The sequence below is a fragment of the Carica papaya genome, chromosome 3, assembly GCF_054855325.1.
Source record: "Carica papaya isolate Zhongbai chromosome 3, ASM5485532v1, whole genome shotgun sequence".
Taxonomy (NCBI): Eukaryota; Viridiplantae; Streptophyta; class Magnoliopsida; order Brassicales; family Caricaceae; genus Carica; species Carica papaya.
The window spans coordinates 1,615,959-1,638,399 of NC_142311.1; the positions used below are offsets into that span (position 1 = coordinate 1,615,959).

The window sequence follows — 22,441 nt, forward strand, 5'->3', positions numbered from 1 at the left end:
TGATTATTAAATAGGATGATTTTAATATTTTACCAAATCTATAATTAGTAAAACGTAGCAATTAAAAATAACTTTTTGCATTTAATTTAAATTCTTATATAAATAATTTAATAAAATAATATTGGGTTGGCATGAGAATATGTAATTCTACCCCAAAAATTGACTAAGAAAAAATAGGTATTATTTGTAATTTTTTATATCAATATAAATTTCGATAAATATTAAATTAAATTACTATATTTTTGGGTAAACATCAGTAATGTAGGCATGTCTCGGTCAATAGTCACAACTGTGTTTATACACGTATACAAATATATATATATATGTATGTATGTATATTTATTATTCTCCCCAAAAAATACATATATTTAACATTTGAATTATTAAATTACAAAATTTAAAAAGATCTAATATAATATAATGTTTAATATCCTCGGCGGGCCCCATAAAATATCTCATCGATAAAAAATTACAGTGTATCCATAGGCAAGGCCGCATGTGATTACTCCACGGCGTCCAAAATCTTAAATGTCGGCTGAGAGATGTTTCTGACAATTGACTCGTAGGCCAAGAACACCACGCGCTTCAGACTCATTGACAAATTGACTGCCCGCGGAACAGAGTAGTAGTCTTTTAGCGCGTGGTTGCCACGCTCGAGTTAATAATGGTTTTGAACTGTTTCCACGTCAGGATTGTGACGTCAACCGCTGATGTGGGCATATTTATTATTACTTTAATTATTTTTTTTCGAATACGAGAAGATTGTCTGCAAATAATAAATATTAACAGATTTATAATAAGAACAAAACTTTTTGAAATTAATTTAATAATTTATTCAGCATTAGTTATTTAATATTAAATATCATATACTAAAATTTAAAAGTTTAAATTAATACATAATCAAACTGGAGTGACTGCATATAAATTTTTTTAATATATATATATATATATATATAGGCCAAAGATTGGACTGATTCAAACAAGTCCAAGTCAAATTCAATCTGGTTTAGCAAATTAAATCTTTTTTTCTTTTTTTTTAATATTTACAGCGTAATTTTTCCAAATAAAATAAAAAAAAATGTTATTAAATATCGAATATTAATTTGCATATTCCTATTTGGTTTAATTTTACATACATAGATATATAACATGAAAAGGGCTACTCTGCCTGCCATGAAATTGAAATTCATAAAGCAAATATTAAGTTTATGGAATAACAACAGTAGTATTCATAAAAAAACTAATAACATATTATATATGCCGATGTATATAATATAACAATTTAACTACGATGCACCTATATATATATATATATACCCTTGTTAATCTCTGGCCAGGATATCAGTTCATATTACTCTGACGAATTCCCTCCGAACTGCAAATATATTTTGCAGCTGAATCCTGATGATCATGTATATCTGCTCAGTGAACATTTGAAAAACACTTCAGAAGAACACAAAATGGTCGGGTAATATCTAATCAATGACCAGCTTCGGGAACAAAATAACCATATTATCAGGTCAATGTATGGATTTAATTTGTGACCAACATGACAATGGAGTTGATTTAATATATAGTCATCTCAAAAAATCACCATACCATCTAAGAATCCAAAGATTGAAGTATCATTCCAGTAATGAGAATTCAAGAGCCAAGACTCCAGACAGTCTGAAGGAGGGTCTATTGCCTACTCAACGAATTTCCATGGTGATTTGCACGCTAAGAATCTGTTCTCCACATCCCAAATTTCATCATCGAGCTGTTTAAATTGTTACTCTGCAAATTTAGAATTTGCACTTGGCAAGTTGGCATTATATGCCTCCTGCCTGAGAAGATCAATGATACATCGAAGGTGTATATGGTAAAACTCCACCCTATGGTAACTTTCTAAGATTTCATATTCAGAAAAAGAATATATCTGACAAAGTTACTTTGGTCTATTCCTACCAAAACAGTAAACTGACTCTGGATTTTGTTGCATTTGTTGCAACACCGATTTTGTTTTGATAGCATACAATGCAGACACTAGGTAATTTTTATTAATTAGAAAATGGAAGTACGGGATCTTCACCCCGGGAAAATCTATGATGTATTAGAAGTACGATAATTTCATGATAAACTTCCTAAAATTTTGATAGCAAGTTAGTAACATTAGACATACGCTATGTCCAGTAAATGAGTTTGGATATGTTGCATTTCCAACTTGGAAGATTTCCTCTATGATTATATAGCAAGAAGTAATTAAACTAAAAGTGTAACTAGTTGAAAGAGAATCAATTACAAATCATAAAAGTTGCACAGCACTTACCATCTATACCCATCTTTTCTGAGAAGCTGCTCCTTTTGATGCACTTGGAATTCGCCTTTTACTCTTTTTGAAGTCCCCCCTAACTGATGACAACTGTCTTTGTTTTGGAGAAGAAGGCATTTTGAGCTTCTGGTTAGTAGATAGTTCTTTAAGAGGAGTTGCTGATTGAGAACTGATATGAATATTATTTGATTTCGCCAAATAACTCGAGGACTTTTCTGTCGCTGACTTCTGCTCTAAGTCAAGACCTTGAACAGGAACCAACTTGGCACTAGGAGTGTGTGGTTGGTTTGATGGTGAGCTATCTGAATCAGAAGAGGATGGACTTGTAGTACTATCCATATCATAAAGGAGGTTCTCTGCCATGGTTGGAAGTTGCCAACTGTTTGAACTTGAGGTAGAGGAAGGCCTGCGGATCCTTGTAAGGTTCACTGCCTGCATCAAAATTATAAATCAAGAGTAGTTCTAATCAGTTGTTCTAATTTATACAACTATGAAGGAACAAACTAATCGACCCAAGCTGTCAAAGAAAACCTTCTCTTTTTTCTTTTTGCATGAGTTATGCAGCGTATTGATCACATTAAGATCAGATTTGCTGTAAATAAAAATTGATGCGTGCATGATTTGTGCATTTCACAAATTATTTTTTTCTCTATTGTTTGTCATATATTTCTGAAAATTCAGAATCGCGGGATGTTCTACTTTTCTCTATTGCCGAGCTCACTAGTATTGGCATTCTTAGAAATTTGCCTCTTTTTTTAGATTTTGTTTATACATATGCACACGGGTGGTATTTATGCTGCGAAGTACTGCCTCTATCCTCTTAAAGAATATACTAAGACTTGGTCCATCACATTACATGTGACTAACAAAACAAAGTGGGAACCGAAACTAAGGGAGTAGAAGGAAAATTGCAGAGAATGTGAAATTTCTGCGGTCAGTCTAGTTGGTTTCAGTTTGTTCTGCACACGCTAAAAGATTTGGATAATATTTATTTCTCACCTTTTGTTCTAAAACCACCATGTCCTTCTTCAGCCTTGTAATTATCATGTTCTTCCTGCGAATGACATCCTCCAATTCTGACATCCTCTGTAGTCAGGAAGATATATTCTCAGATAAATTGCAGAAAAAAATTAGAAAAGAAAGGCAATTACAAAGTAACAGAATCAAATACTACCTTTGAACCAGCCATATTAGATAACTGAAGAAAGGAGGTGAGCTCCTTTATGGTGGCATCTTTCTCTTCACAGTCCTTCTTCAGATTGAATATATCATGTTCAATTGCCAAGTTATTCAGCTGCATAAATAACACTATGTCAGAAACTTGGTCTAATTAGACGTTGCTGCTTCAGCAACTCTCTCTCTGTCAGTTTCATTCATGCATTATGAATAAATTTGTGCAGAATGATTTTATGGAGAAAACCTAAAAAAAAGTTATAAGATTCTTAATTCAAACATATGCTCACCGAAACCTTAACGACTATGATCTTGTTGAGGATCGATATGCAAAATGATACTACATTGTTTTTGTAATGTCTTTTAGTAGTCCTGTTCTATGTTAATATTCAGAAATATCAATTAGTATCTATCAAACGTTCAGAACCTAAAAGAACCCAACAAACTCTGGAACAGACGAAAAAAGTCCAGAATCATTTTGCAATCCCGCCCAATTGCACTGTCTATTCTTGAGTATCTTTTTTTTTTCCTTAAAAAAAAAAAAACCTTCTTCATAGGACAACCCACAAGATTAATTAGGACTATATGAAAAGCTCTCGAAAGCTCATTTTCTTCCAGTACAATTAAACCTTATGACTTGTGCTATAATTCCAGTAAAGCAATGAGAGAAGTAGACGTAGCATCAATATAAGACCAAATATGCCTTGATTTTGTGACCCATGAGGCTATTACCAGTTCAATCGTTCACTGCTATCCTTGAGTCCAAAAGTTGCTTCGAATGATACCTCACCAATTTTATTTGTTTTCCTGTCTAAAGCATTCTTTCAGTAATAACTAGTGGTACTCAAGCAAGAAAGTAAAATTAGCGTATCTCTGTTCCTTATTGCAAGTACTGTTTGGCTTCAGAAAGTTGATTTCATGAAGCTAGAACTTACCTTGTGAGTTGATTCCAAGAAATTTTTTATCGATTATAAAAATCTTTTTCTTATGAAAACATGTATAAAAATCTTGTATAATCTGTATAAGATTAAACCACAAGTGAAAAATCTTAAACTTTTTAGAAAAAAAAAATGGAAATTAGACAAAGGGATGTACAATTTGACTACTGTAGAGTTTCCCATCACCTGGAGTTCTGCTGAAGATGCAACACTAAAAGACCAATCCGACAGATCAGACATCCTCCGTTCTTCTTGTTCTGCTACTGATGCACTTAGAAAAGGTTTTGAAACGTGAAGCATCTCCTTCTCCTCACCACAAGCTTTCATGAAATTGGTACCCTGATACAACATCAATCAGTGGTCAATCCTGAAAATTGGTTAAAGTTTACCTAGCAGAGAGAGTAATCTTCACTTAATCTGATAAAAACTCATTGCTTACCACCAATCCAGTGAAAATGTCATGATGTTGATCACAGAGCCAACAACCACAGTCGATAAATGAAATTTTATCAGAACAAAGATTTTCTGTGAACAGTGACTCTGTCTTTTTGTTCACTGACTGTTCCTTAACATTATTCAACTGTTCACACAAATTGTCAAGCTTCTGCTGCATGGTTGAAAGTACCTGATCCTGAGAAGGCAATGTAATGAAGAGTTAGTCCCAGTTGTTTGATGAGTTTGAAAATTTTAGAATATTGTCATGCTAAAAGTTCTAAATAGACCATTTAAATTCTGAAATATTTAGAAAACCCAGATTGTATAGTATTAAACTGTAAATTATTTAGACTCACAGATGTGGGAAGATGATATTACATCTTCCCATTATTAAGCCATTAATAGCTCAATAAAAATTTGAGAGTTACTGATGAAAATGTAATTGGAGTTGTTAATAAAATTATGGTAACAAACTAATTTCTATGGTTCTACTAAATAATTTATCATGCTGAAATCGCAGTTAATGTTAAGCAAATCATAAAACGAAACTTCATTATTTGACAAAATAGACGTTTTGGTCGATTCAGAAACATTAAATAGAAACTCTGCAGAAAATCGACGGTGAACAGAAACATAAGATCAACAATGTATTGCGTGAGTCACCAAGAAACGATTAGTCAGGCACTAATTTTTGAAGAAAAAAGGAAAAATGTGTTCATTGAACAGCCACAAAATGTAAATTAAAGAGGGGTTAAATTAAACCAGATTAAAAGCTTTTGCATTAAATTGAAGATTCACCGTAAATAAAACAAACCCATTCATAAATGCTATAAGTATAAGATTAATCCAGTATCTGGTCATGACTCCAAACATAATCCACAAGATATGAGATATCAGAACAAACCCTTAACGGTTAATCCCAATATAATGAAAAATCATGCATCAAAAAGCAATTTTAAAAATCACAAACCCTAAGGTCCACAGATTTCCTGAGCTGCTTAATCAGCCGGTTTTTCTTCGACTCTGCGACGGCCACGCCAATAACGGCAACGATCAGAAACCTCTGGATGGGGCTAAAAAGCTCCCACGCCACAGCTTCTTCAGAGCTCAAACTGCCTCCAATGGACGAAGCAGAGCTCGCTTCCTCAGCATTCACAAGCCTTCCTTGCAGGGACACATAAGCCATCCGCCGAGCTAGAGGGACGGGAGTACTCCGCTGAATAAAGTTACTGGATAATCGGCGGGGCGAGGGGGAGGAAATGGGAGAAAATGGAGCGAGAGAGACCAACGCCGGTGGACCCATAACGAAGCCGGAGTCCTGGTCAGCTTCTTCCATGGCGAGAACACAGTTTCTGGAGAGATTGATAGAGACAGAGGAGCGTGATTACAGCGATTGCTGGTTTTATGTGAATCTGTCGGAGTTATTTCTGCGGATTCAAATTTTTAAGTTTAGAGGGAAATCATATAAAGAAGGTGAACGTTGGAGTTTGAACATACATGAAATTCCGCCACGTGTAATTTATTATTTTTAATGGTATGAAAAATTATAGAAATAAAAAAATCTTAATTTATATTATAATTTCGACGATTCGAAAATTAATTTATTCCAAATTAAGATTATTCGAAATATATTTGGAAGTAAAATTCATTGTTTTTTAAATATTAATTTTTAAAAATGTATCGTTTAATTAAAATGCTAAATTCAGATTTTTTTGGGAAAAGAAAATTAAGAAAGTAGCCAAAAGAGAGCATGAATGAATTATTTACTGGGAAGTTAAGAATTTTTACAGTCCAGTTTTTACTTTTAACAATAAAATGGTGGGCCCATTCATCAACACTGTGACACTATTGCAGCCCGCGAGGCCCAAGCCCATCAAATCTATTTTATTATATTACAAAATAATTATTTAAAGTAAAAATAAAATAAAATAAAATCCGCGGTTAAAAAATTACAGCATATATATTTTAATGAAGGTAAAAGGGTAGAAGAGGAAAGTGAGATCAGCTATGACGTGGCACACACTCTCACGGATATGGGGGACCCAAATATAACAGGAAAGTGACTTGTGTATCGGATACAGCTGTACCACCCACCATCTCCTGTATGTGCATGCTATTGAACTGCCACGTGTCAAAATCTGATAATCATAATTAAACAAACGTCTTTCCCAATTCCCAAAACTAATTAACCTATTACTTCATTTCAAAGAACCTTCTCTTTTCTTCCCCCCCCCTCCCGAGGATAAGGTTTTCTTTTCTTAAAAGTTTTTGACCTCGACGAGATTAGTATAAGGCTAATTACTTTTTAAATTTAATTATGTTTAAACTAATCACAGTGTCTAATATGTAAGATGATTGTATTAGTGAGATGTGATATAGCTTATGACACATTTTTTTATTAATGGGTTGAAATGAAATTTAATATAATGTATTTATAATTGGTCTTCACTTAACCCAAACAATCAAACTTGTTAAAATATATATATATATATATATATATGTTTGTAAATCCATGTGAAATACAAATGCAAATACATTTATTGATTGTTTCTATAGATATCATCTATTTGTTGCTTCTGGATATAATATACATGTATGTGTCGTAATAGATATAAATGTCATCTATTTATTGCTTCTGGGTATAATATATATGTACATGTCGTAATCGATATAAGCCACAGATTATGTATACACCATAATATATTCCTAATTAAATAACTCATAAAAAAATATGTAGTCATCAAAATAACTATTACCTATTTATTATATTAAGATATGATTATATCTTGATAAAGTTTAAGCTATAATATTATATTATAATGTATTTTTTTTTTATATTAAGCTATAAATTATGTATTTTTAAAAAAAAAAATAATGTGCTTTAATAATTATTTAATTAAGTAGATGGAACAAATCAATTGACTTTGGAAATAAATATTACATTAATTGTGAAACTTTTAGGTTGTGGGTATTTTGATTATTACTTGTGTAACTTATTTTTTTTTACTGTAATAATATATACATACATACATACATACATTTATATATATATATATATAGCTTTTTTTTTTAATAGAAGAAAAATAAACACGAGGAAACAACCCAAATAGAAATTAATGAACACGGGAAGGGATGTACAAAAAAGCTCAATGGATCAACAAACGAGACATAAATACATATGAAGAACATAGAAATGCCTTAGAGGAAAAATTCACTATATACGCAGATTGCTCTCTATCATTATCATCATCTCATTAATGGGTTTGAACCTTAAAGTTACCTTTTGAAATCAATCTTTTGTTTTTTTATCTTTATCCCCATCAAACCCCATTACATATATGACTATACATATGTATAGATATAAGAATATATATATATATATATATATATATATATAACTTCCTTCTTAGCCTAAAAAGACAAGAACCCAGCTGATTGCTTTTGCAATTTTTCTTTTTCTACTATACATAATCGTTCTCTCTGCCACATATCTAGGTTCTTTCTTTTCTATTTTTGCTGTTGTTTGTTCGAACACAAACACTTGGCACGATTATCCGAAAGTGTCTGTTTAAAAAAAACCCGAATACCAAACTATAAGATTTTCGATTCAAATTACAAATTCAAAAATTTAACATCGAAGATGATATAATTTTTAAGTAAAATAGTAAAAAAAAATTATAAAATTTTATGTGAAATTTAAATACATACCTTTACTTGTTTTTGTAAATCCTTGATGTAATCAACAGCAAGATCTAGCATGTCGGCCGTGTTCGTTTGCTTCAGAAAAAAAAAAAAAAAAAAGATTATAAATAAATTGAGAGAATATGCAGTGTATACAGTGATGTTGAATGATTAATTCAAGCTGAAAAAGAGACTTTTAATCTCTACCTTGTCCATGTTGGGGACAAGATCTTGTAGTTTCCTCATTCTCTCGCTAATCCGAGTTCTTCTAACCTGAAAATTCATGTCTGGTTTCAATATTTACCCGAGTAAACGAAGAATTACTCAACGAGTATAATGAAAATTGAATGATATTCGAAGCATGCAAAAACCAAACGACAAACATTTATTGAATGAAGAAATTTAATTTTTCAAAATAAAAATTCATACATTCTGCTATCTTAATAATAAACAACGTAACTTGTAATGGAAATTCTATGAACATTACCCTCTCGGCGATACTTCTCGGGTGGGTGGCGCAACCGCGCTTGGCTCTTATCTTACAGGGCACAGAATCTTGAAAGAATTTCTCAATGGCGCTGATTTCAGCACTGGATTTCGGCAAGCTCAAGTGATGAGCCAAAAGGGGAGGTCTCATACTTGCAGCCTCTACATTCTGTGTCCAGAAACATCATACACTCCAAATATATATATATATATATATATGCATATAGCCGTACATATATAGGAAATACTGACCTTAGTGAGAGCTTTGTCATCGTCTCTAATTCTCTTCACACCAGCAATCTCATCTGACAAAATTGCAACCTCATCCCAAGAACCAACCGTGTATAAACCAGCATTTTCGGGACTATTTCCTCCCATGTTTTTCTCACCCATTTCTGTAATTGTCTGCATCAGTCCCGACGAAGAAGATGGTGGCCTGATTGCAGATGTAAAAGATGACTCCCTCTTATTTCCACTCCCGAAATCACCCATTCCTCTCAACACACCAAATCCTGTCAACACTCAAATTTCATTAGTTGACAAACAATAATACCCGAGAAACAGAGACTTCCAACTTGGCTTTTCTTCCCCAGTTGATTCGCTCCCTTGAAAAAACGAGTGTTTCAAACAAGACCCAGATATTGTTTTGGCTAAAGATTAGTTAGAAACGGTTAAAAAATTAAAGTGGAAGATGAAGTGAGAGAGAGAGAGAGAGAGAGAGAGAGAGAGAGAGAGAGAGCTTACTGTTATCGATGTTTATATTGGCGAACAACCCTGCGGGTGAGCTACTATGGCGAATGAGATTGGGTGTACTATTTCCTCCCCCAGTCTTCGTGGGTGGTAACCGATCCATCCTCATTGTTGTCTCCATTCTGTAATCCATGCCCGAACCTGAATTTTGATTCGGCAATTGTTGCTGATTTTGTGCCTGGTGTGTCTGATAGAAGCTCTGAGAAACAGAGGAGTAACTATTTTGCTTCTGCAAGACCTCTGTTTCAGTTTTAATGGTCGCCATTATCTGAGTTTGCGGCTCCATCTCTCTGACTGGTTCCTTCACTGAAGAGCTGTCTCTGATGTCCCTGAAGCTTTGGTCTAGTATGGCGTTGTCGGTATTACCAGAGGTTGCAGATAAGAACCGAGCGAAAATTCGCTCTGTTTCGGGACTCGTAGGCCGGTTCAGAAACTCTTCGCAGAAGTCTCTGTCTGAGAAACTTGAGAAATATGAACTGGGCGCCGATTGGTACCGCGTCAAGCCAGAATTCATTGGTTTTTGGTCGTAGAGAGGTTGGTGGTCGGCGAGATGGTGGCGGCGGTGGTGAAGATCCGACTCCATTAATCCCTTCTTCTTCCTCTTCTTCTTCCAATTCTGTTTGCTTGTGCTGACAGATAAGGATTTTTAGAAATGAATTGTTAAGAGCTTTCCTGGACTAATTCTCGTAAATGAAGTTACCCAGAAAGATAAAGAGAAGACCCAAGTTTGTTTCTGGAGAAACTGGAGTTTTCCTGGGAGATAGATACTTCACGAGCTGAAACTTTTTACCCGGAATTCAAGCTGGATCTGATGCGCTAAAAACAAAATTCAAAACTCAAAAATTGAACAGAAAAAACAAGTGTTCTCCAACTGAATTAAAGCTTCACAAAAATTAAAAAAAAAAAATAGCACACGATAAATCAGAACTCACTCAAAACCTTTCATCGCTCAGAAAGAGCCGACCAAATTTCAAATCTGATGAATCACCCCACTCTCCCCTGTTCTCAAATCTGAAAATCACTCCCCAACCTCAAGAAGATAACTAAAACAACCCATAGAAACAAAATATACCGCTTAAAAACTCACATATATAAATATTCGTATATGTATTTTATCAATCAGATCATGTACACAGAAAAAAAAAAAAAAGGACAGAGCAAGGACATAAAATCTAATCACTCTCTCTCTCTCTCTCTCTCTCTCTCTATCTCCCACAACTTTTCTAGTGAATTCCTCTGTTAAAAGCCTTAACGATGGCGATGGTGGTGTAACTGTGTTGTAGGTTATATGGCCGTGAGTGAGCAAGTAAAAGGAAAATTAAAAAAAAAAAAAAAAGAAAAACCATTTTCATTTTCTGTTGTGAGAGAAAGAGCCAATGGGAAGTGACACAGAGCAGGGGGCCAGAAATGTAGCACTACGGATTGGGGGATGTTTATCTCTGAGATGTTTGGACGAAATTACCCTCGGTATTCTGCGGTAATTACGAGAGAGAGCCAGTTCTTTGAAAGAAGCGTTTTTGGCTGGCCTTGGTTACACGTCACGCAAGGATATACGTATTTAATTTTGCTGTTTGGACATTTGCAGAGAGCGGAAGTTTTACAAGGCCTCGCTCAGAAAAAGGTGACTTGAATTTTTATAATATATATTAAATTACAATAATACCCCTGTATAACCACAGTATTTATGTCGTACAATAATATTTTTATTTATATAATCAACTAAAGTTCTTATAAATTAAATATTTTGTTTTATACTAATTTGTTTTTTAGTTAAAATATAGATTTTCGTCTAAAAAGTATGGGGGGGGTTAGCGTCGGCTACAATATATACAAGATAATTATCTCTTTCAAATTATAACCGTACAAATTAAATTCGAAAATATTTATAAATAGTGATTTAAATATAATAATAAACTCTCGCATATTTATATTTTATAAATTTCAGGGTTAAATATGTATTTACAAACATGAAACTTAAATATAGCCTGGGAAACAAGCGGGGGGCGGTCAACGTTTGACCGCTCACCAAAGTTGCTTCCGTTTCTAAGCATGAACAAGTTAATCAACAACTAATTATGATCAAGCCAGTTAATCATCGACTAATTAATTACAAGGGCAAAACCGTAAAATAAATAAACACATACATAAATAAATTCAAATCCTCCATCACTTTTGGAAGAATAAGACAAGAATATGGTATTTTTAATGGGTTTGAATTTTGATCCCCCCCTTTTTTTTTTTTCTCTTTATTACTTTGTTTTTTTTTAATTAATTAGATAATCTAAGTGCTAAACATGTGTTTAACTAATTTAATTTTTTAGGGTTGGAATATTTCGGTTTTTTTTTTTTTTTTTTTGGTAATAATTTTATTATGTCACCTAATTGGGGACCATTTATGCCACGAGGCGACGTGGTAGAGAGAGAAGCACATGTGGAATATATTTTTGGAGTCACTTCCATAATGGGATTTGCATTATGTTTAGAAAGACAATATTATCCCACCTAAATAATTTGTATTTTGTGTAATACCGAGGGGTTATTCTGTCTTTTCAAAACATCGTTTATTGGGAGAGTGCTAATGTAATAATTAAATTGAATTAAATTTTAACAAATTTATCATGTTCTTAAACAATGATTCGTCAATCAATTACATGCTGTATGAATAAGAAGATCAAAAATTAATGAATGCCAGCGGATCAATTTATTATTAAATCAAGTTTGTAACCTATTAGAATCTCCCGATTTGATTAATCTTTCGATTTGGTTCATTTAATTTAATTCATTATCAAAACAAGCAAATCATCTAATGACAAATTCTAAGTGCTAGATAACTATGAATCAGCATTATATCTACTTTATTTTTTTCGCAATTAACATATAGTATTGTTTATCTAAAAGGGATCATTTGCTTTAAACACATACATATATATATATAGCAAAGATTTATACTCGTCTTTTTTACTTGTCGGTTCTCAATTATGCCATCTAGCAAATTAATTTGTCCCCCCCCCCCTTAAAAAGGCTTAATCGATCAATAATTATCTAATAAATAAAGCTATTTATGCATGGCTATGCTTACACTTTCACTAAATCTAGTATATATATATACATATAAATATATAGACATATACACCACGTGTGACTATATCAAAGAAAATTTTCGAATAAAAGTTTGCAAAGTGAATTCAAAACTTTATAATAATGAGATAATTTTGAATGAATAATTTAAAAACTAAGATTATCGGAATATATTTTTTATATTATGAAATATTGAATTTAAGTCGTGATAATCATTGATTATAGAACTTAAAAAGTTTACGTCACCCAATACATAAAGAATAATTAAATTATTGAGTGTTATTTACTATAAGGCAACAGAAAATATTTATTACGTTATAATTCCTTGTTGTAGGGGAAATATGATATCATAAATAGGTAATAATTAATTTTCCTTTGTATAGAAGTTGACCAAGACCTTTCGATTCATTTCTTATTTTCTTCACATCAACATCCTAGATTTTAAATGAAATAAAATGCGGCTCCGGCTATTATATATATATTTCTTTTAAAAAAATGATAAATTAATATTATTAAAAATTATATTTATTGAATTGAATTTTTTAAAAAAATAATCAATTAAAAATAAAAAATATAAAAGGTTGTATATCACTGTATTTCAACGAAAGCCGTTGACTTTTGCAGAATTGCTGGAGGCAATTACATCACAATAATAAATTATAATAATAAATATTTCAACAAAAATGGTCCTACGTACATTCCGGTCATCAATCAAATTCATCGTCGATTAAATAATTTAATTTAATTGAATAAAAATAATTTTAGATGTATCGTGAATAATAATAAATCGTCATAATTAAGTATTTGGATACAGTAATTAATTATTACCCAAAAAAATGCGGTAAAAAATAATTACTAATCGAACCACGGCAGGTAATTTAAAAATGACTGGAGGTTGATTAATGAGTAATCAAAGTGTAATTAAGTGAGGAACAGTACTTAATCACGTGAGGATTGGTTGGTGGGAGGTTCGTTGGGTCAGAAAATAGTGGATCCTGTCTCTTTTAGAGGCTCGATTTCAGTCTACATGTTCGCGTATACATACATATATATATATATATTTTTTATTATTTTAAAACATAATTTATTTTAAAGGGTAATAATTATTATTTTTAATAATATATATTGTATATGTATATGTGGGTTGGACATCATATGATATGATATTATAAATAATTGAAGGGTTGGTATTAATAGCTTTCGGCAATTGAAGGATGGTTTTGTTTGCTTTCGTCGAAACACGGCGTAGCCGTAGAAACATGTGAAATATCGGACAAGACAAGGTTGTTTCGATGGGGGAGGGGGGGAAAAAGAGGTACTTTTGAGGTGTACAAAAAAACAAAACTTCTCATTTATATATATACATATATAAATGTATAATATAATATAATAACAAGGGTTTTAAAGTTCAACGTAATCTTTTTTTTTTTTTTAAATAGTTATTTCATAATTTAATTATTATTTTGAGTATTATTGAAATTACTAAATTACTCATATTCCATTTTTTCCCTTACCCTTTTAAAATATATGTAAAAAACTATATCTTCTTCAAAAAAATACCCTAGACCCATTATATCTTTCCTTAATGTTCTTATTATTATTATTATTTTTTTTCTAGTTCCATCTTTTTCCCTTTATGGGGCTAAAGAAAAGCACTTATTGCCCATTAACTCAATTTTAAAAAGCTCCTAAAAGGCAAACTCATAAAAGAGAGAATTGGTGAAGTGTATTTGTGTGTTGTGGGGCAAATTGGATTGGGATTTTGGGAATGAGAGAGAGATTCCCACAATGTGGGGTGAATGAGGACTTGAATTTTGTATACGATTCTACTGATATCAGAAGATAACATATAGTACATGCCGCATGACTCATTAGTGGATTCTCTACCCAAATCAAGAAACCCTATTACTTGTTATTTTCCTATTTTAGTTGGTGACTCCTAAATTCTTTCTTATCGAGAAAGTTAAAGTTACGAGAAAGCTATTCCGTATTTAGGTGGGCTTTAGCTGAATTATTTATTTATAGAGTATATTAATTTAAAAAATAAAAAAATAAATTTCCATGTGATTATAAAAGATACCCACAAAAATTCTTCAATAAATTTTATATACAATATGATGATTCAAATTTATGAATAATTAAAAATAATTTTGTTAGTGTGTTTATTTTTAAAAATATTATATTCTAATTTTAGTTTGATCATATAAAATTTCAAAATGATTCTATTTTATTATAATTATATTACATCCATATCTCAATCATATTTATTTAATATTTCATTGATTTTATTGATATAAGAGATGTCTCTTTCTAATTTTATAAACAAAAAAATTAAAAAATTATCATATAATAATTCAAAAATTAAAATAAAAAAAAAAGATTTGTGATAATTAATGTGCTGATTCAAAAATTCGAGATTAGTGTGACTTTAAATTTTATGAATTTTTAAATTTTGATTTATAATTTTATATTTAATCAGTTTTTAATTCTATCATGTTTGATCTAATTTAGTTGGAGATTAATAAACGTAATATATAATAATATTAGAATTTAAAAATAAAATAATTAAAATTAAAATTTTCATAAACAAATTTTGAGATATTATAATAAAAAAAGAAAATTTATTTCTCCCACTCAATTGGGACAAAAACAAGAGAGAGGAAGGAAATATTTTTTGGGATCTTTTGTGACTTTTAAAAAAAAAAAAAAAATGATTGAAACCACTCTTGTAAAATTTAAATTTCTAATTTTATTTTATTAAAAGCATTCCTATCCTTACTAACTAAGCTACTTCCTACCAACTTATTTATTGTGTGTGTGTGTGTGTGTGTGTGTGTGTGTATATATATATAATTAACAAATTATTTATTTTATTAGAAATTAATGATGATTTAATTAGTTGGTCTAATCAAGAACTTGGCGAGGTTTAGTTAGTTAATCATTTAGTTAAAAAGTAATTAAAATTAAAACGGATGGACGGGTGTTATGAAGGTGTCCGGGACACCACAGGACAGGGATGTTGTTTCTTGGATTGTTTCTCTCTGTTGTACATCTCATGGGCTTTTCAAATCACTCTCGGCCCACAAAACTAAATGGGCCGATAAAATATTATGGGCTGTCAAATTTTGGCCCAAACTGGCTTTCGACTTGCGTTTGGCTCGGTGCTTTTCCGCCTATTTCTCCGCCGCCGTTTCAAGACTTCAGCATTCAGCAAGCAAGCTCTGTCGATCTTCGCTCCCTCTGGTACTTTATCTTCTCTACCTAATTTTCTCTTTTATTGAGTTAATTGCTGCTGTAATTTAATATATCTCTGTTGAAACGGCTCTTTTCTCTCTCTGCTTTGCGGTGCTCCACTGCGGTGGCCACTGCTGGTTGGCTGCGTCTTGTCGCGGCCACCCATGGTTGGAGCTCATGACAGCCGCGATAAGAGCCACCCGACAGGTTTCTTTACGTGATTAATTTGTCATTTTTTCTTTACTTCTTTTCAACTTCCATAATTCTCACTTGCCGTTTTAATTTACCGGATTTTGTGAATGGGTTTTGTTTTTGTGTATATTTTGTGCAAGGTTAGATGATGATGTGATGTGCGTGATGCTTTCTGATTGATGAATGTTGTGGGTTTGCATTGGAGATGTCTAACTGTTATTTATGTGGGATGCTTTTGTCAATTTCAACCCATCATAGGTGTTGGAAGAGGCTTTAGGGCTTTTCTTTAGTGGAAAATTTCACATCTCAATGGAAAATTTGCTTCAGGGTACTCTTTTTGATTTGCTTTTACTTAATCTGTTTAGCAGTATTGCTATTGTGTGCTCGGTGAAGTAACCATGGAAGTGCGAAGTGGTATTAATTTCGATGGTAGTGATGATTCTCCAATCTAGTTTGAGATTAATTTTCTTTGTATCTGAATTGTAGCTCCAACAAACATAGTCTTATTCCTTTGGAAATTTTCCTCACTGAAAGTTTGTTGGATTTAATCATATCTAATCTTGGCATTCGAAGTTAGCTGTTTATTAAGTTCGGAACAATTTTGGATTTTTTGTCTCCATCTCTAATATTCTTCAGGGAGTAGGACTTTTCTAATGCAATTTGAAAATCTTGCAACTTTGAGTTTCAGTTATTGCCATTCTTTTATTTCAGGTACATGCTTATGGAATCTTGAGAGGAGATGTCAGGCATTAGTTATGAGGATATCAAATTAAAATGAACTAGGTTCCCAGGTGAAGTGCATGTTCTACTTGGAATGGCTCTGAATATATACTCTTCAATAATGGATACTAGTAATGTTCCCGTCAGTACGGGAAATACAGTTTTGGAGCCTCGTAATGACATGGAATTTGAGTCACATGAAGCTGCATATTCATATTACAAAGAATATGCCAAGTCTGTGGGATTTGGGACTGCTAAATTGAGCAGCCGTCGGTCTAGGGCATCAAAAGAATTTATTGATGCAAAATTTTCTTGCATACGGTATGGAAATAAACAACAGTCGGATGATGCTATTAATCCTAGACCCTCCCCAAAAATTGGTTGCAAAGCAAGTATGCATGTCAAGAGAGGGAAAAATGGCAAGTGGTATGTGTATAGTTTTGTGAAGGAGCATAATCATGAGCTTTTACCAGCTCAAGCACATTTCTTCCGAAGCCACAGGGATGCGGATCCACTAAAAAATGATGTTCGGATGAGGAGACGGAAGAATCTTGCTACTGTATCTAAACTGTTCAGCGCTTACCAAAATGTTGAGTGTTTAGAAGGTTATATGAGAAATCAGCATGATAAGGGGCGAAGTTTGGTTCTCGAAGCAGGAGATGCTCAATTACTGCTTGAGCTTTTTATGCATATGCAGGAAGAAAATCCGAAGTTCTTTTATGCAGTTGATTTAAATGAAGAGCACAGATTGAGAAATGTTTTCTGGGCTGATGCCAAAGGCATGGAAGACTACAATAACTTCTATGATGTAGTTTCCTTTGACACTACCTATTTAACAAATAAGTATAAACTACCATTGGTTCTTTTTGTTGGGGTTAACCATCATATACAACCCACATTACTCGGCTGTGCACTGATTGCAGATGAAACAGTTTATACTTTTGCTTGGTTAATGCAGACTTGGTTTGTAGCGATGGGGGAGCGAGCTCCACAGGTGATGCTCACCGATCAGAGCAATCCCTTAAAACAAGCTATTGCAGCAGTCTTCCCTGAAACAAAGCATTGTTTTGGCTTGTGGTATGTATTAGAAAAGATCCCCCCAAATCTAGAGTATTTGACTCTGTGGCAAGATACTTTTATGGGAAAATTTCAGAAATGTATTTATAGATCATGGACTGAGGAAGAATTTGAAAGGAGGTGGTGGAAATTGCTGGACAAATTTCATCTTAGAGAGGTCCAATGGGTCCAATCCTTGTATGAAGACCGTAAATATTGGGTACCTATGTTCATGAGGGATTTATCTTTTGCTGGTTTATCAACAGCATTGCGCTCAGAAAGTTTGAACACTTTGTTTGACCAATATGTGCAACCGGAAACATCATTAAGAGAGTTTATGGACCACTACAGAGTAATGCTTGAAGACAGTTATGAAGAGGGAGCCAAAGCAGAGTTTGATGCATGGCATGAAACACCTGAGTTGAAGTCTCCATCACCATTTGAAAAGCAAATGTCACTGGTGTACACACATGAAATTTTTAAGAAATTTCAAGTTGAGGTTTTGGGTGCAGCAGCTTGTCATCTTAAGAAAGAAAATGAAAGTGACACAGCCACAACATACAGTGTTAAGGACTTTGAAGACAATCAAAATTATATGGTGGAATGGAATGAACTGAAATCGGATATATATTGTTCATGTCGTTCTTTTGAATATAAAGGTTATCTCTGTAGACACGCCATTGTTGTTCTCCAAATGTCTGGTGTTTTCAGCATCCCATCTAAATATATATTACAGCGATGGACCAATGCTGCTATGAGCAAGCATGCTATTAGTGAAAGATTGGACGAGTTGCAATCTAAGGTCCGCCGTTACAATGATTTATGTAGACGAGCTATTATATTGGGTGAAGAAGGTTCATTATCTCAAGAGAGTTATGACATTGCACTGTGTGCGATAAGAGAAGCTCTTAAGCAGTGTGCCATCGTAAATAACTCTATTGAGAATGATGCCAGGCCTAGCAACCCGGCAATTCAAACTGTTTGTACTGTTGAAGAAGGGAATCAATGCAGCATTACTTCAAAAGAGAAGGTCTCTGATCCTACTAAATACACGGGGACAAATAAGACTCCCAGGAGAACTGAGGCAGGTAGGGATAGTAATCAGAGTAGTGCAAGCGGAAAAGGAAAGGTTAGCAAGATTTGTAGTTTTGGAACAAATTCAGAATTGTTATAGAATTAATTAATTAATTAATGTTTAATTTAACTAGATGGTAAAAATTATTCGTGAAGTGTAAAGAACTAAACTTATATGAAATTTAATTAGTTGGTTTTTTTGTTTATGCAGCAGGTGCCTCAGTTTGGTGTTTCAGGTGTTGGGAATCAAGATGGTCTTCACCAAATGGTATGTGCAGATTCCCATCTCAGTACTAATTCCAATTCCATCTTGCACTAGCAGCACTACACCAATTTTAGTGTTTTGAATTTAGCCCTTGGTGCGGTTATCAAAAAAAAGAAAGAAAGAAATAGCCTTCTGTAGATTAGTTGTGTTTGATTGGACTCCTTGTTTCACGGTTTCCAGGTAGAGCTTTGTAGTGGTCTACATACTTGTTGCATCATATGAGTTGGTTGTCTATAATTGTTTGATGATAAGATTGTATCAAGCTTAGCCTAAACTGCCAATCTGCCTGAAGATGTCCGTTGATTTGGAGGTTTGTGCCTAGCTTGTTGACTCTTTAGATTCGGCAACTGAATCTTGAAATTTACCCATCTAGAAATTTACCCTTCTAACAGGCATAATTCCTAGCAGGATGACTTAGTTTAGTATGTTTTAAGTATAGGACTAATCCAGGAAGTTTCCATATTTTTGAGTCCGTTTTGGTCATGATTTCCCTTCCATGGAGGGAAAAAGTCCTTTCTTCTGGGCCAGTTGCTGGTGAGGAGTGTTTGAACCTCTGACGGCATGGTTCATAGCCACCTCCTCTGATGGTTATAGATAAAGGCCTCAAAATATCTCCATTGGATTTGTTCGAGAGAGTACTTTAAAAAAATAAAGGAACCTTTTCTCCCCCAAAGTCATTCGGGTTTAAAAAATGTCGATGCACCTTTCTCTATATGTTAACCATGCATTCTGAGGAGTGAAGTGGGAGAGAAATATTTCGTGAGTATCTCTTACCCAGATACTAATAGGGGCTTGCATTTCCCCTTTTTTTCTTCTCCTTTGCGATAAAAGTCTCTGCTTTTGGCAGGAGCTAGTCGACATGCGGCCAGCACAGTTGCATAATGTAATGCCACCGCAATTACATAACATAATGCCAGCAATGTTCCATAACGTCCCACCACCGCAGTTTCAAAATGTAGCTCCACCAAGGCATCTACATGATAACCGCCCTCCGCATTAGCTCGAGGACTAGCGTATTCTGTAAAATCACCATGTATGTTTCGGCGGCAACTGGGGTTCTACCAAGTTTTCTCCAGTTCATAAGAAGATTCCAAAACTGAAAATGTCTGTGTTGCAATTGTATGAGTTTAAGGTCTCCGTCATGAGCTCCCCAACAGTTGAGATAAAAAGGGTAGGCAGTTTTTCCAGAACTAAGCTTGTATTTAAGCTGCTTATGAAAATGATTTAGCTTTACTCTGTCACTTTAATCCCTCTTATAAATAAAGCTCTATATATAGTTGATATATATATAGAAAAAATTTGCACATCTCTATCAGGTACCTTTACTGGCTTCTGCCTCTCTTCTGTGTGATCGTGTATCTAAAGCCACTGTAGAGCTTTCACCTAACATTAATTTTTAAGCAAAGAACAGTTTGAGTGTATCTAGTTTGATTAACTGAAGTTATATGGTAATCGGGTACTTTTTCTAAACTATACATACAAATTTTTCAAAGATGCATAAATTAAAATTAGAAAAATAAAAATACACATAAGATAATAGTGTCCAACAATGAAATTATTTAAAAAATTACAGGAACTGGATTACAGTAAGGCTCTTCTTTGGTTCTGTTCTTAGACAGACGGTATCTAACTTGAAGGCACAACAATTGATTTTCCATGTACAGTGCCATGTCTTCCGCATGCCTGTCTGAAATCTTGGTCAACCCCTCAAATCTTGTCTTTGGCTTCCCCAGATACTACCTAAAACCCTATATTATATATATATATATGTATATTTATATATGAAAAACTATTCGACAGACATTTTTTTTTTTTTATATATGTAGGTGTGTATGTGTAGGATACATACACACACCACCTTCATTGCATGTGCATGATATTGTAGTCGACTTCCATCTATACATACGCACACATATTTGTATAAGAAATTTCTGAAATATATAAAATAATTTGATCTACATACGCATGTATATATTATATTTTATATAATAAAGGAGTCAGATTCAGATTCAGATATTACAAGTAGCTTCACTGGAAACGATGAGATGAAGATACGTTTTACAACCGTTGTCGATATCCATATAAATATAATTTACAAGTACAACCCATGATATTGGTGGCCCACATTTGATCATTATCACCATCATAATCTATGTGGGCCCATTCGACGTGGAAGGTACTCAGTAGCAGGCGGGTAAACGGTCAGGATCACTCGCTCATACAGGAACTGATTTGATAACACACACACATGAGCCCAGCTTCCCAATTGTATTATTTGACTTTTTTTTTTTTTACCTTCTCTTATGATTTTTACTTTTACTTTTTTTTTGTTGTTATTTACTATAGGAAAAAATATATGGTAAAAAGTTTTAGAAGTGCTTGCTAGTTGTTGGACAACAGAACATGTAGATATATAAAGCATGCCCCTACAATCATTCGTCAAAATAATTGCACCGAAAATATTTTTATCGTATTCATACTCAATGTTAAAATAATTATGTTAATTATCAATTATTTAATAATATAAAATTTTCATACTACTTAAAATTTAAGTATTAATTTTTTTTTATAAAAAAATTACCATAATTTTTGTTAAATTATTTTATTATTATTATTTTTTTGGTTATAAAATATAAGAAAATTGAAAAATAGAAAAGATAAAGTACCAAATTACAAAAAAAAAAGAAGACAAATTTAGGAAAATAATTCAAATAATTTCATCTCTACTATAATTATTATACTGAAAAATAATAATCAAAATCTAATAAAATATAAAATTAATTTAATAATTAATTTATTCTCACTTTATTGGACAATACGTCGTCAGACGCATGATTCCCCCGGTTTAAATCAGATCTAAATCGTTACAAATCGCACGGCACCGAGGCTGCCACGTGGGAAGTACACGTGTGCTATACTAAATGGCGCCGTATGGTAGCTTCCCCGTCTAGAAGAGCTTATCCATTGAACATGACAGATGTGGGGCCATGTCCTCAATTATTGCCACTCTACATCCCGATCCTCTCCTTGTAATTTGGACTACCCATG

At 33.1% G+C, this 22,441-nt stretch overlaps 2 protein-coding genes across 19 annotated transcripts; one reads left to right on the forward strand and one right to left on the reverse strand.

The window, feature by feature from the left end:
• Positions 1–1,232: 1,232 nt before the first annotated feature.
• LOC110811853 (inactive rhomboid protein) lies at positions 1,233–11,182 on the reverse strand. 13 transcript variants are annotated; one of them, XM_022038454.2, is made up of 13 exons: positions 10,714–11,182; positions 10,475–10,582; positions 9,769–10,403; positions 9,277–9,536; positions 9,026–9,193; positions 8,746–8,811; positions 8,566–8,634; positions 4,862–5,053; positions 4,609–4,761; positions 3,486–3,605; positions 3,311–3,397; positions 2,309–2,743; positions 1,233–1,418 (listed from the first exon to the last, which is right to left on the reverse strand). In XM_022038454.2, the coding sequence occupies exons 3-12, from the start codon at positions 10,355–10,357 to the stop codon at positions 2,312–2,314; spliced, it is 2,136 nt and encodes a 711-aa protein (XP_021894146.1). In that variant the 5' UTR covers positions 10,358–10,403; positions 10,475–10,582; positions 10,714–11,182; the 3' UTR covers positions 1,233–1,418; positions 2,309–2,311. The 13 variants fall into 13 exon arrangements, 10 of the variants coding, with proteins under 10 accessions (XP_021894146.1, XP_021894145.1, XP_021894144.1 ...); XM_022038453.2 differs by having other exon boundaries at positions 10,475–10,590; XM_022038452.2 differs by having other exon boundaries at positions 10,707–11,182.
• Positions 11,183–15,979: 4,797 nt separating this feature from the next.
• FRS4 (FAR1-related sequence 4) lies at positions 15,980–20,699 on the forward strand. 6 transcript variants are annotated; one of them, XM_022038444.2, is made up of 5 exons: positions 16,106–16,293; positions 16,424–16,606; positions 16,990–19,183; positions 19,340–19,396; positions 20,241–20,699. In XM_022038444.2, the coding sequence occupies exons 3-5, from the start codon at positions 17,093–17,095 to the stop codon at positions 20,391–20,393; spliced, it is 2,301 nt and encodes a 766-aa protein (XP_021894136.1). In that variant the 5' UTR covers positions 16,106–16,293; positions 16,424–16,606; positions 16,990–17,092; the 3' UTR covers positions 20,394–20,699. The 6 variants fall into 6 exon arrangements, with proteins under 6 accessions (XP_021894137.1, XP_088071088.1, XP_088071089.1 ...); XM_022038445.2 differs by lacking the exons at positions 16,106–16,293; positions 16,424–16,606 and adding an exon at positions 15,980–16,095; XM_088214962.1 differs by lacking the exon at positions 16,424–16,606 and having other exon boundaries at positions 16,103–16,293; positions 16,990–19,142.
• Positions 20,700–22,441: the final 1,742 nt, after the last annotated feature.